Source organism: Poecile atricapillus, chromosome 22 (genome assembly GCF_030490865.1).
Source record: "Poecile atricapillus isolate bPoeAtr1 chromosome 22, bPoeAtr1.hap1, whole genome shotgun sequence".
NCBI lineage: Eukaryota > Metazoa > Chordata > Aves > Passeriformes > Paridae > Poecile > Poecile atricapillus.
The window spans coordinates 3,948,980-3,962,488 of record NC_081270.1 but is presented as its reverse complement, the minus strand read 5'-3'; the positions used below and the strand labels follow the sequence as shown (position 1 = coordinate 3,962,488).

Below are 13,509 nucleotides of genomic sequence, written 5' to 3'. Positions count from 1 at the left end.
TTCTTTTGCTACCTAATTTCACAGCCTCAGTCTCCAGAAAATGAAGAGCAAATACCAAGTAAGAGTTAAATTTCAACTTTACTGCAAGGTTAATGAAAATTGAACAGGTAACTTAGAAAATGCATGGAAAAGCTTGGAAAGCTGGAGCCAGGATAGACTGCAACAGGAGTTTCACAAACACTCACCTACATTAAGGTCAAAAAACCTCACCAGTGCAGCACAGTGTTCATCTAGAAGATAAATGCTCTGATGAAAGGGCATGGAGAGAAGGTCATGCACAAGGAAAAAGCTTGTTAGAGTCACCTCCTGAGCAATTACAGCTGTAATCCCTTGGGCTGCTTCTGAATTTCATCCCTGGATGAGAGGTTCAGTGCAGGAATGTATGACCCAAGGCTGACACACAGTGCTGAAAGTTTTCTCTGTCTCCATTAAAAAGTCCTGGTCCAAACTAGAGTAGATTTAAGAAAAATGGCTAAGAGTATCAATCTAACCAAAATAGAATTCCTTTTCAGTTCTACAAAGAACAGCTTTGAAGGCAAACGTGTTTGTGAGGCTTTTGGCAATGTTCTCTCACAACAGTCTTTATTCTGTGACTGCAGCAAAGAAACAGAAGTAGAGAGGAAGTTCCAGTAGGTTCTTAGAGGGATTTTTACAAGAAGCTCAGAAATGCATATTGAGTTCACAAACTGCTGCTGAGCTGGTGGAACAGTGCAGCTTTAGCAAAAGCCAGCAAATACTGTTAAAGACTGACTGACAGCTTTGAAAATTCCTAACAGGCATTAATCAGAGCACTGAGATCATGGCGATTGGAGCAGCAATTCCTCTTAAACAACACAAAGCAGTCCCAAGCACACGACAGGATTTGACACCGTACACAGGGATACAGCAGGGCCGTGGCACAAAGGTTCTGCCGTGCACTGGGAGTTTCAGCAGATTCCAATGGCACTTCATGGACTGGGAAGAGCAGGCACAGGGACACAGAACACACCACTGCTCATTCACCCTGCACAAGGACCAGTGAGGGCTGTAAATCAAGTACAAAATACAAGACTGACACCACCCTGAGTCTGCTTCAAATCCAACCTGTGCATTCCCAAACAACCTGGGAAGTGTTCTACAACCTCCCCCTTTCCTTTCCTTCCCCTGGCAACTTTGCTTTATCAAGTGCTCTGCCCTCAGCACCCTCTCCCCAGGTTACCACCAGCAACTCACTTGCCCTTGAACAGGTGACTCGCAAGGGGGTTTAAAATCCAATTTTGCCTCTTGTCATGGAGTAGCCCAGCTTGGCCTCGTTGTTGATGAAGGACATCAGTCCCAGGTAGGTCTCGATGAGGATGGGCCGCTCCAGCACCAGCACCCCGTTAGCACTTCCTGGCACCGGGCCCTCCTTGTGGGCTTTCTTCACAGCCTGGATCAGCTGTGTTTGGAAGTTTTCCAGCTGGAAGAAAAGAAATCCCCTTGCTTTTGCATTGTTTTACAAACTCTTAAGACAAGCAGCTGCTGCTAGGGAATGGTGAAGGGTTAGCATTAAAGCTGTAGCTGTCAGGGCTCTATGGGCTGTGATAGTCACAGTCTGATATTTAACCTCAATGATTCTGTTAATTTCACACAGGACACTGCTGATGTGTGACTTAAACAGGGTAAAGATTCATCAGTGACCAGGTGTTTATTTCTGAATGTGGTTCTGCCCTGATCACTGATGTGTTACGCTTAATAATGTTCTAATTTTAGGCAGACCTTCAGAGGGAAGCACCTATTACAAAAAGAACTGAGAACCACCTTGATGAAGGTTTTCAGTGAGCAATTAAACCATCTGTTAATTAGCTGGCAGTCCTAGATGAAAAGTCCATCATCTGACAGGTAAGTAAAAGCAGAAGCAGCCCAAGATCCATTTGCTTTTTGGTTTTACAGGACTCTGCACCTTCAGAAGTTTTGGCTTCCTCTGTATTTCAGCCAGTTATGGGTGGCTGGCAAAAGTGGGCAGTGGGGTCACCCTGCAAGTCAAAATTTGGAGACTGGGAAGATGGAGCTCCCAGCTCTAAATTCTACCTTGATGTAACCAATTTTGTTTGATTAATTTATGCATTGCTTTTAAATAAAGCAAGTTATGCCCACTCTGAGCTCAGTGAGCTGCCTGGAGCAGCAGAGGCCGTTCCTTACCCGGCACAGGGATGAGATCTTCTCGTCAGCGTCTGCCATGGGGTGCTCGGTGAAGGTCATGTAGGGGATGTTGGTGGACCAGGGGTTCCACCTGTTGATGAAGGAGGCACGGCTTTGCTTGTCCCACTGAATGCGGATACCGACACCTTCCCTCCTGATAGCGCAGAATAAACAGGGTAAAATTTCCCAGTCTTGGAGCAAGGTTAACTAAAAATGTTCTGTCTGGAAAAGACCTACTTGAAACTAGAAGCTATCTTGAAATACAAGTGATGGTAAATTTTACTGTAGGCAAGAAATGCAGTAATCAGCCCCTGAAATGTGCAAAGGGACATTCTTATGAGCTGGGAGCAAGAAAGTGAAGCACCTGGGACACCATGGCCATCCTTCACAGCCTGTGACAGCCCCTGTGTACAGGACTCAGCTTTCTACTCATGCTAAGGTGGTGTTACTGCTACTTACTGTATTATGTAATGGTGATGAGTTCCTGCTCCCAGATCTACTCATCTTATCTTGAAAGTCCTTGAGCTGTTAGTGCAGCTATTCCACCACCCCAGCAAACCAGCAGCTACCCTCAGGTCTTCCAGTAAAGCTTCAGGAATTGTTTGCACAGTTAAGCAAGCAAAACAAGAATTCTCATTCCAGTGGCCAAGCTGACAGCTCAATCTGTTCCCAATAACTGTGGAAGACTTACATGTGACTGTATCTGCTTACTTGTTCAGAGATTTGGGTGGGAACTCAAACTCCCCCACGGAGATGGTGTCCACGGCACTGAGGGCAATCCTGGTCACATGCTGGCACTGCAGGCTGATGAAGTTATACTTGCAGACCAGGAGGGACCAGTCCGTGATGAGGACGAGCCGTTCCTTCTCATTATTCCAGTGATCGATTCTGGGGAGAGAACATGACTGAGCTTTAAGTGGTTTTGACTCCTGGCTAGAAACACTCATGGGCTTGGCAGACAGCAGAGTTGCTGAGGAGAAGAAATTTGAAGTCTTAGTGATGCTCTATTTTCTGTTACAGCCTCTGCTTTGCATCAGCAGGGCCAGTGCAGGGCTGAGGGTCTGTGCTTTGGGTTAGTTTGTTAAAGCTACACCCGCACTTTACTGCAAGAGTGGGTTCTCTGTGGGACTGGGTTTTATAAGGGGTTGACTGGGGAGGGTTGGTCTGGATCTGGAGAGCTGGCTTATAAAGAAATGATGAAATAATGATGGCTGCAGCCAGCCCGGGCCATTTCGGGCCTTGTGCGCGCGTTAATATTCACCAGGTTTAATACAGAAAAGCGCTGATGTGGGACGTGAGGCTCTGGAGCAAGCCCGCGGGGCCGGGGCTGCGCTGGCTCTCATCACCCCGCCCGGAGCGCCCGTGCCATCCCGCCGCGGAACTCACTCGGTGAGCAGCCACACGCTCTGCACCTCCCCGTCCTCGGCGGGCAGCACGACCACGCGGATCTCGCTCACCGCCTGCTCGATGGTGCCGGGCTGCGGGGGGAGAAGGCAGAGGTCAGGGCGTGCGGGCCGGGGCCGCGGCTGCCCCCGCGCCCCTCCCGGCGCGCACCCGGAACACGAAGTACTGGCGCAGGCGGCCGGCGCGGCCCGCGGTGCGGACACTCAGCGGCCGCAGCGTCTGCCGGGCCGGCGGCGCGGCCGGCTGGAAGGGCGGTCCGGCCCCACCCGGTACCAGCGTGGCGGCCCCGGGGCTGCCGGGGCTGCCGGGGCCGCCGGCCGGGCCGGACTCGTCCGCGTCCCGCAGCTGCAGCATCGCGGCGGCGCCGGGCGGGCGCTCGGAGCCTTCCGGGGCGGAGCGGGGCGGGCGGAGCGCCCGGGGCCGCCTCTCGCTCCGCGCCGGGCCGGGAGGCGGCACTGCAGCCCCGGACGGGATGCTCGGTCGCTACCCGGGCCCGGATGCGGGGCACGGCAGCGCTCCCCGCTCCGCCGGGCCTGCCTGCCGGGTGTTGTCATCGTCACGCACCGGCGGCTGCTGGGACCGTCACCATCGCACACCTGGGGCTGTACAAAGTGGTGGCTGCTGTCATTACCGCTTGCTCAGAGCTGATTAGGTACCAGGTACCATTACTGTCACATGGCCAGGGCTGTGTCAGGTGCTGTGAACATCGGACAGCTGGCTTGTACCTGTGTCAGGTATTGTCACCATCATACATCAGGGCTATGCCAGGCGGTGGGTGCTGTCACTATTGCCTGCTCAGAGCTGTGTTAGGTACCAGATGCCATCACTGTCACACACTGGGGCTGCACCAGGTACTGGGTATTGTCACCATCACAAACCTGGGGCTGTACCGGCTGCTGGCTGCTGTCACTGTCCCTCACCCAGAGCTGTATCAGGTACCAGGTGTCGATGCTGTCACACACCTGGGGCTGTATGAGGTCCCAGGTGCCACCATGGTTTCACACCCAGAGGTGTACAAGGCCTCTCTCAGCTCTGCTGATTTTCAGGGCAAAGACAACCCACACACATCACAGAATGAACAGTGGGAGGCTCTGAGCTCAGCCAAAACGATGCTCTGCTCTGCCCAGGTGGTCCAGGCAAGACTCATGTACCCACAAAGGAACAAGATTTGTGGGTCTGCAGGGGCCAAGCAGAGCTGCTGTGAAGCAGATCCGGGTCAGATATGCAAGATCCTTAAATATCATCTGGACAGAGCTCAGGAAGGTACCAGAGCAGTGTGAGATAGGGACAGGATTGTGCATGGAGAGCCCTGGCTCTCATATCACATCCAGCACTCTTGATAGCAAAGATTAAATAATGCTGGGGAATGAATGGCATGTTAATGTTTCAGTTTCTGTGGTCTCTGGCATGATTGCAGATATTATCATCAGTATTTATGGAACTGTATCATATCTTGGACCACTTTCAGGGCTGTTTTACCCGGAGCCAGAGGATGACATCCTCAGCAGGCGGCTGTGCTGGGAAATTATATAAAATTGAAAACATACTAAATTGACTTCACAGACAGGGTAGGCTTTCAGATATCTGTCTTTCACATGTATGCCATGAATTCTCTGCTGTTCTCTCCACAGCCCTTGCTCACATGGGCCTCTTTAGGTGGGAAGCCTCACTGCTGTTTCTAAAGGGACTTTAAAAGGACTGCAGAATTGACTTTGTGCTGGGTCACTCCTCAAAGTGCAGCTTTTCCCGTTGGACCTTCCCCTTCTCCCTGCAGGCAGCCTGGCCGGGGTGGCTGTGGCTGTGACAGTGGCCATGCCAGGCCAGCCAGGACCCCGCAGTGAGTTGTGTCCTGCCTGTGTGACAGCCAGGATTGTCACCTGGGACAGCGTGGGAGCTGTGGCTGGACAGATCAATCCCCATCCTTGGCCTCGAGCCGTGTCCTGGAGAGGGAGCCCGACTCCCGGCTCTGCCCGGTCCCTGCCCTTTGGGAGGAATCCCTGGAAGTCTAACTGGGAGCAGCCTGTTTCCTACTGTAAGAAACGTTTTAATCCCAGAGAGAAAAAGAGAAGCCTGGATTTATTGTATCCTGGAGCTCTCTCTGTTGTTATAAAACATCTTTATGTAGCTGCCTTTCTTCTCGAGGAAGAATGAAGGATGTTTTCTTCCCATCCGTTAGGCTTGGCTGATATTTTACTGCTAAGTGGAAGCATTAACACCCCTCACCTGCTCTTTTCTCTTTCTTGAGGATTTATGGCACTGCTGTGACCTTGGGAGGGTTCTGGTGTAAGGAGCAGCTGCTTCAGCTTTTTCCAAGAGCCAGCAGCTTTTGGGCATGGCCCTTGGGGACTTTAGTCTTGATTAATGGTTGTCCTTCAGCCGCAAAACATGTCCCTGAAACTATCCCAGCCTTCTTCCAAGCCTTCGTATCCTGCTTCTCTGATGGAAATCAGCACCTGCCCCAGTCCAAGTGAGCCCTGGAGTGCTCCGGGGCAGCTCAGAGGTGCCCGGCTGCTGCTCTTGTTCCTCCTGGCCCTTGGGGAAGGTTTGCTGGCAGGTGCTTGAGATGTTTAGTGCAGCATCCCTGCTCTGCTCTGCTCTCCTCCTCCTCATCCCACTGTGCCGGCTGCTGTGTGCAGTTGGAGGGAGGTGTCCCTGCCAGCAGAATTTCCTTGGGAAGCGATCAGTTTTGTTATCTGTTGGAGTGCATGGGGGAAGATTGAATCTCTGTGGGATGTTTTTCGAGCTTTTGGGAAAGGGATTTGGGGTGGTGTGTCCGCAGCTGGCCTTGGGTAGTGCAGAAGAGCTGCCTGTGGAGAAACAGCCCTGAAGCACCGCTGCTCCATCCCTGCGAGCAGGGCCTCCCCCTCCTCTGCTCGGGGCTGGGCACAGCTCGTGGGAGGGATTTCTGACTGACAGCGAGGAAAGAGGCAAGGGAGCATGTGAGGGAAAGGAGCTGGACCTGGGAAAGGCAGGGGGAAGTTTTGGTACTGCCCCGAACCGCAGGGAAGCGGCTCCGGTGCGGAGTTCCTCGCTCCCGGCTCCGGAGGAAGGCGCGGAGCTGCGGCAGGAGGATGCCTGCACCTCTGTGGATGGAGTGAAGGATCACCCTGCCTGCTTCGGGAAGAGCCCCTGCGAGGTGAGGTTCTCCTGCCAGAAGAGCACCTCTCCTTTTTCCTTCCCCTTACCAGGGGCTGGATTTCAAAGTGCCTTGGGAAGGGGATCGCAGCTCCGGAGAAGCTCAGCCCACACGGGGCTGCACTGCTGGGCATAACCCAGGTCTTGTGAGCACCCAGGTCCTCGAGCTTTGTCAGGAAGCAAATCCCAGAAGGAAAAGTCACTTCAGTGCATTTCACTGCCCGCAAACCAGCATGAGAAGCCAGGTTTGGTTTGGGGAAAATCCCAGCTGCAACCTGCGCTGTAACTTCCAGTGGAGTGAAGAAAGTCGCTGAGTGGAACCCGAGAGGGAGGAAGCATCCAGGAATAAATCCGCTCTCCCCCTGCGAGGACTCCCCTGTGCCCCGGTAGCTTTGTCCTTCGCAAGGAGAGACACCGGCAAGCTGGGAGCAGGAGGCGGCAGGAGCCTGTGGAGAGGAGGAAGCGGCGAGCTGTGCTGGAGGAGGCGCTGGGATTCCCGGGATAACTTCTGGAAGCACCTGGAGGGAGAGGAGCAGCGATGGAATTTCCTGCCGTGGCACTGTCACTCATCGTGGCGCTGCGAATGTCTCCGCTGGCTGCTGGGAGCAAACTGCAGCCCCACATGTGAGTAGGAAGAAAGAGTTCCGGAGGGGTTTTGTCAGGCAGGGAATGCAAAAAGGAGCCAAATGCAGTGTTTTCAAATCAAGGGTGAAGTGAGGAGCAGAGAGTGAGGGGGGTAGTGGGAGGAAGCTGTTGTGTGATTCTTTATTTACTACTAGATGTGCAGAAAGGGAAAGAGAAAACTGAAAACCTGTATAGTGAAAACCTGTATAGTCTTTTCTTGTAGGAGGGAACTCCTTGGTTTAGCTGGAAGTGTTGCCTGAGTGCAAGAAATGATTCCTGTGTGAATACTTTGCCCTTTCTTCCGAGACCTGCTGCTTTTATTTCACTTCACGAGTCTTTCTTATTCCACGTTCCTCCCCGCCCGCTGCTGTTACTCCAGCAGCACGTAGGCTGCTCTTTTTAATTACATTTTACAGTTACAGTTTGGTGTTAATCATTTGGCTGCTCTGGAAAACTTCCTTGAAAATTTGGCCTCCTGCCAGAAGATGGTCTCTCAGAGCCAGGGGATCACTGTAATTCCCTTTGTCTATGGAGCTGGTGTGGTGTGGGGTGCAGACTCCAAGCTGCCCTTCCCGAAGGGCTTAGTTCTTAAAAAAAAAAGGGTGTCCTTTAGAAGCTAAAGGTTTTGGAAGAAGCAGCTTTTTTTCCCCACCTCAGGGTTTTGTGCTCCTGCCCTGACAGTTACTTTCAGGACTTCTTGGACGAGGCACTGGAGCAGAGCCCTGTGCCAGCACTTTGGGGTTGGAATTGAGTGGCCTGAAGCAGTTGGATGCCAGCTGCGACCTCTAAGCTTCACCACATCCAAATTAGTAACTTTCACTTCTTTTATAGAAAGTATTTCTGTAAAAACTCTGTGTCCCCTTGGAAGCAGCAGAAGCAGCCCCAAATACCAAGTGGCTTGTGAAGTCAGGGACAAATGTCTCCCTCTTCATTCCTAGTTAAACCCACTGACATGTGCTTGGAGAAAGAGTTAGTATTAGAGAAGAAACAAAGTACATTACTTTGATTTATTGGAATTAGCCTTGCAGCCCTTAGCTTTGAATGAGCAAGAAACCACCCCTGTAGCTGGTCGGCCTGGCACCATTTCTTTTCCCTGCAGTGATTGAACTCATTGAGGAGGTGGATGTGAAGGGGTTGCCCAAGCTCTTCCTGCCCTGTCAGCAGGAAAATCAGGCAGTGGGAGCGCTGCAACCTTCACAGCTGCGACCCTCTGGATTCCCTACATCCCTCACATCCCTGCCTTTCTCTGTCCCAGGCCGAATGTGTGTGCGGAGCAGGAGCTGGGGGTCGTGGGGCTGCGGCAGCCGTGTGTGCAGGCGCTGACCCGCGCTGTCAAGGTGTGGAAACAGGACTGCGGGGGCCGCCGCTGGTGCACGGGCTACGAGCGGAGGTAGGTGCTCTTCCCTTCACCTTGGGCTGCTCCTTGTAGAAGGAAAAGTGATTCCTGCTGCTCAGCAGCAGCAGGGAAGTGAATTTGGTGCACACCGGCAGCGGCTGCGCAGTTGGTGAGGGATGGGCACAGCTGCTGTGTATCCATCCTGCTCCCCTGGCTGTGTTCTGGAATGGAAAACAGCCAGGGGAGTGCCTTGGTGCCCTCCAAGGAGTCTCAGTGATGAGACACTGGATGTCCCACAGCTCCCAAGGGAAAGAGGAGGAAATGCCTTGGAGGAAACTCTTGGTGCCTGGCATTTACCTGGCTGGTGGGAGGTGTCCTTGCCTGTGGCAAAAGATTGAAACTAGATGATGTTTAAGGTCCTTTCCAACATAAACTGTTCTGTGATTCTGTGACTCTGTGATTCTATGATTCCATGATTTTGTCATTAGGGGACAGAGCAGTTCTTTTACAGGTTGATATGAGCAGTCCCATGAGCAGAGATGTGGCCCTGACCCCACAAACTGCCAGTAAGGAATAGAGCTACCTCACAGGATATTTTTCTTGGCTAAAAGCAGGAGACCACAAGAGCTTGGCAAACCCTTTGGGCATTCTGCTGGATGGGCTTCTGGTTCAACCTGGCATTTTTGTGACGCTCAGAGTTTCTAAGCTTAGAAGGAATTCCCAAAGAGCTATCTGTTGTTTTCATTGTGAAGAAGCTTTGTCCTCGTGGTGGCTGTTTCCCATCTTCAGACAATGTATGACATCTGTTTCCTATGATCCAGCCACGTTAATGGAACGACTTATTCTCATCACGTGCACTATTCCTGTATCTCTAGATGTCTCCTCCTCAAAGCCCTTCAGTGCCTCTTGGCTGACAGAGCTGGTGGCAGGAGCTGGGGCCAAGTGAGGGCTATTGGCTGAATTAACAGTAAATGTGGCCATGGTGCAGGGGATGGGGTGGTGCAGGACCACCCGTGAGGGCAGGGACTGCTGGGGTGGTGGTCAGCAGGATTTGCTGCAGAGCCACAACCTTCCTCTCACTCCATGAGCTGGATCATGCTCAGGCCAGGAAAGCTTGAGCTGGGCTTGCACAGGTGAGCACGGGGTTGGAGCATAGCCTGAGTGTTGTCCACCTGATCATAGCATCCCCTGAGCTCCCAGCTGGCCAGGGATGGGAGCCTGGGCAGGAGGGCTCTGAACACGTGGAACAGCACAAAAAATGAACTTTTCTTACCTACCCAGCAGCCAAACTACAATGTGCCCAAGCTGCTTCCACCTGCTTTTCCGGCCTCATTAGGGAGTTACAAGCCTTTGCAGAATAAAAATGATAGTTGTCATTTCAAAGAAACATCTTGGACTCAAGACAGCTTTTAAGTCCTGACTTTGGGAATTCCTCCTAACCTGTAATTGCCAGTAATTACCCTGGTGATGAGATCTGTGTCCTGGTAACAAAGGAGCAAATGGCCTGACTCCTGGCTGTATTTTCAGCGAAGGCTTTGAAAGGACGGGTGCATTGTCTGCTTCCACTTCAAAGGCTGGGAGCTCTTCAGCCCCAGTGGTCCCTTCAGCTCTTTAAAGGGTGGTTTGACGTCACAAATCAAGAGACTGAAGTAAAATAACTTTTTGTTCTGCTTCATTGCAAATATCAGAACAGCCCAGTGCTAAAACTGCTCCTGATGGAAGCACAGAGGGGAAGCCAGTGAGGGATTTCACCCCAGGAGTTGTGAAATTCAGACGGGGAAAGGACTATCAGCAGAACATTCCTTGGGCAAGGTTTTGTCCCAGATCCCTTCTCTCTAGACTTTTGGGAGTTCCCATTGCAGGAAGCTTTTCCAAGAGCCGGGAGCTGTCCTGCCAAGCTCCCTTGTGCTGGGCAGCCGAGGCGATGGAGCGCGCAGTGTCGGCACTCGCAGGGATGCTGGAACTGCTCCAGTTGGACCCAGCTCTGGCAGCTTGGGGCTTAGGAAGTGTATTCACAGCTCCAGGATCTAGCCTGAAATTGGCCTCAGTGCCTTTGAGTTCCTGGGGGCGACTGGGAAAAGCAGCATCTGCTCAGCTGGAGCATCCTTGGGCTGCTCTGCTCCGTGTTCCTGGTGAAGGGATGGGTTTGTGCAGCTTCCCAGTGAGTAATGACAGCAGGTAGCTTTGCTCAGCCCTCCATAACCAAGCCTGAAGGAATCACAATGCTGTAAAAGAGGGGCTGGAAGGAGATTTTCCAGCAGCAGGACACAGCAGGATTCCCTGGGTTCCATTAGTTCTGGCTCATTCCCCATTTTCTTTGCCAGGGACTCCTTAAAACACAAAAGAAAAGAGAAACACTGAAGATAAAGTATCTCCTGTGTGGCTCTTTCCCGTCTGCAGCATCCAGATACCCAGAGGCACCGAGGCTGTCACAATATTTGCCTGTCTTTGAGAGCTGCCTGGAGTGGCTGAAGGGTCTGGAGCTGCCCAGGAGGGTGGGACTGAGGCTGCTCAGGGCACTGCTGGGGCACCAGGAGCCCTGAGCTGTCCTACATCACTATTTCGAGCTTTTCCTCCCCATCCCTGAGCCTCCTTGTCATGTTCACACCACCCTGCATCCACCATCTCTCCTTCTCCTTCCTGCTGAGCTGGAGAGAGCTGCTGGTGCCAGGAGGATCCTGGTGGGCTGGAGCTCGTGCCTGTGAATTGCTTTCTCAGCTGCTTCTGCAATACAACAATTTCCTTCATAATTTGTTAACAACTCATACAAAAAAAAAATAAAAATTGATATCTGCTTTTATTTCTCTCAGCTGTGCTTCCATGTGCTGGTTGGCACGCAGGAGTCTGAAGGTTTCCTTCCCGGGGATTAACAGTTCAGTTATTTGGTTTTTTTTTTGTAGGAACATTCAGACAAAATCAAACAAGTTGACTGAGTTAGGATAAATATTTTCAGTGGACATGCACAACATATCTGCTGTGCCAAATATTTGTTGTTGTTTGCCTGATTTGCTTTGGTGGAGCAGTTTCATGTTCTGCCAACGGAGCTTTTTAAAAATCAGCTTCAGAAGTATTATCTGTGTTTCAATTCTCACAAACACACAACACCAAATTTCCGGGGAAAAAATGTGTCGCTTTTATTTATTTACGCTTCAGATCAGTCCCTGCTTTGCTCCCCCAGCTCCCACTCTGGAGGGAACTACTGGGAGTAGTTAAAGGGACCCTCAGTGTTCCCTGCCAAGCTGTGGAGCCTTGCTGTGTCCAACATGATTCTTGGAGTAGCTTGGTGTTGTCATCAGGATTTGTCGATTTTTTAGCTCACCAGCCCCCTGGAGACACCTGCTCCTGCTCACTAAAGCAGAAATACCTGTTCTTAAAATATACATTTATTTTGTGAGCAAGTAGTGTAAAGGAGGAGCTTAGAGCTGTAAGTAGTCTAGAAACGGAGAAAAAAATAATCTGGGGTTATGAAGTTATGAAGACCTGGGTATTGTCTCTTGTGTTCCTAATTAGAATAAATTAGGAGTATTTTCTTAGCATCAGTGACCACTGCCAGGCTGTGTAAAACAAGGCAGCACATTTGCAAACCTGATTCCTCATTTTATTTGCACCCACAGCTACAAATTCTGTCCTTCACAGTCTCCCTGTCCTGCAGGAGCTGACTTTGGCTGGGTTTTTGTGTTTCAGGGTTGTGTATTACACAGGCTACAGGCAGGTGTACCAGGTGAGGTCCCAGACCACATACAGGTGCTGCCCAGGATGGTCCCAGCTTGCAGGGGATGCTGGCTGCCTGCACAGTAAGTGTTGCTCTACTTGGCTCAACTTCCTTGGTTTTGGTTCATTTTAAATCCTTTGCCTGCAGAAAATGCTCAAAAAATGTCTTTAAAAGTCTTTAAAAATGTGCTTAAAAATAACTGTCTTTTTTTTTTTCCTGGTGGTACTACTACTACTACTACAATTAGTAGTACTAGTATTAGTATTATTATTACTACTATTATTATGATGATTATTTCCTTGCATCAAAAGGATGGTGCTCTGGCTTCCTGGGAAGCATTGTGAGGTGCTTTCCATTTCTGGAGAACTTCTACATTCAGGGTCTCAGCCATTCATCCACTTGCCAAATGCTACTAAATGTTTAAAATCAAGGCAAATTTGATGTTTCAATGGTGCCACTGGCAGAAGCTCTGGAAGCTCCTCTGGAACCTTCCATCAGAAGGTTTGTCAGGTGCTGGGTTTGTTATTTTAAGACTGTTTGAGCTGCCCCTGTGAGAAGTTTGGGATCTCTGCACCCACCCTTTGCTTGCTCCCGTATCCAGAGGGTGAGCTGGGCTCAGGGAGGTGATTCTGCAGTGTCAGCCTGGAGGAGGGGACACAGCCACAGGGGAAGGGGTGCCACAGGTCAGTTCTGGAGTGGAGACACAGACCTTGAGGCTTTGGGATTCTGTGGCTGGATTCCTGCTCTCTTCAATTCCCTGCCAGACAGGCACGGAAGCGTGTCCTCCCCAGCTGTGGGGGAAGCTGCGAGATGTATTCAGGTTTGCACATGATGGGGATGTGCAAATATCAGCCTATAAGATGATTTTATGCTGTTGTTGCAGAAGACAGAGGCAGCTTTATCCCTGTGGGCCCCACATTCCCTATTTCTCTCCAGATTCTCTGCCTGACACAGGAGGCAGCTGCTGTGTCACTCCCGGCTCCTTCCCCTAAACCCTGCAGCCACATCCAGCTGGGGAAACATTTAACTGAAAACTGCTTCTGAGGTGTTGAGAGCAAGGAAAAACCTCTTGAACTGAACCAAACTTATGTGTAGAACCAAATATCACCTCGTGCAGAGCCCTGCACACTCCTTGTTC

At 51.1% G+C, this 13,509-nt stretch overlaps 2 protein-coding genes across 3 annotated transcripts in view; one reads left to right on the top strand and one right to left on the bottom strand.

The window, feature by feature from the left end:
* Positions 1 to 59: 59 nt before the first annotated feature.
* TPRG1L (tumor protein p63 regulated 1 like) lies at positions 60 to 3,956 on the bottom strand. Of its 2 annotated transcripts, XM_058854953.1 has the most exons (6): positions 3,715 to 3,956; positions 3,547 to 3,638; positions 2,872 to 3,048; positions 2,161 to 2,314; positions 1,213 to 1,438; positions 60 to 1,003 (listed from the first exon to the last, which is right to left on the bottom strand). In XM_058854953.1, exons 1-5 carry the CDS (start codon positions 3,916 to 3,918, stop codon positions 1,244 to 1,246), a joined length of 822 nt encoding a protein of 273 aa, XP_058710936.1. In that variant the 5' UTR covers positions 3,919 to 3,956; the 3' UTR covers positions 60 to 1,003; positions 1,213 to 1,243. The 2 variants fall into 2 exon arrangements, with proteins under 2 accessions (XP_058710936.1, XP_058710935.1); XM_058854952.1 differs by having other exon boundaries at positions 60 to 1,438.
* Positions 3,957 to 6,373: 2,417 nt separating this feature from the next.
* The window catches only part of MEGF6 (multiple EGF like domains 6), a 77,219-nt gene continuing 70,083 nt past the window's right edge, over positions 6,374 to 13,509 (top strand). Inside the window, exons 1-3 of the mRNA XM_058855414.1 lie at positions 6,374 to 7,323; positions 8,579 to 8,713; positions 12,344 to 12,453. Of these exons, the coding sequence (XP_058711397.1) occupies positions 7,238 to 7,323; positions 8,579 to 8,713; positions 12,344 to 12,453 (331 nt within the window). The 5' untranslated portion in view covers positions 6,374 to 7,237. The remainder of the gene's footprint in view (positions 7,324 to 8,578; positions 8,714 to 12,343; positions 12,454 to 13,509) is intronic.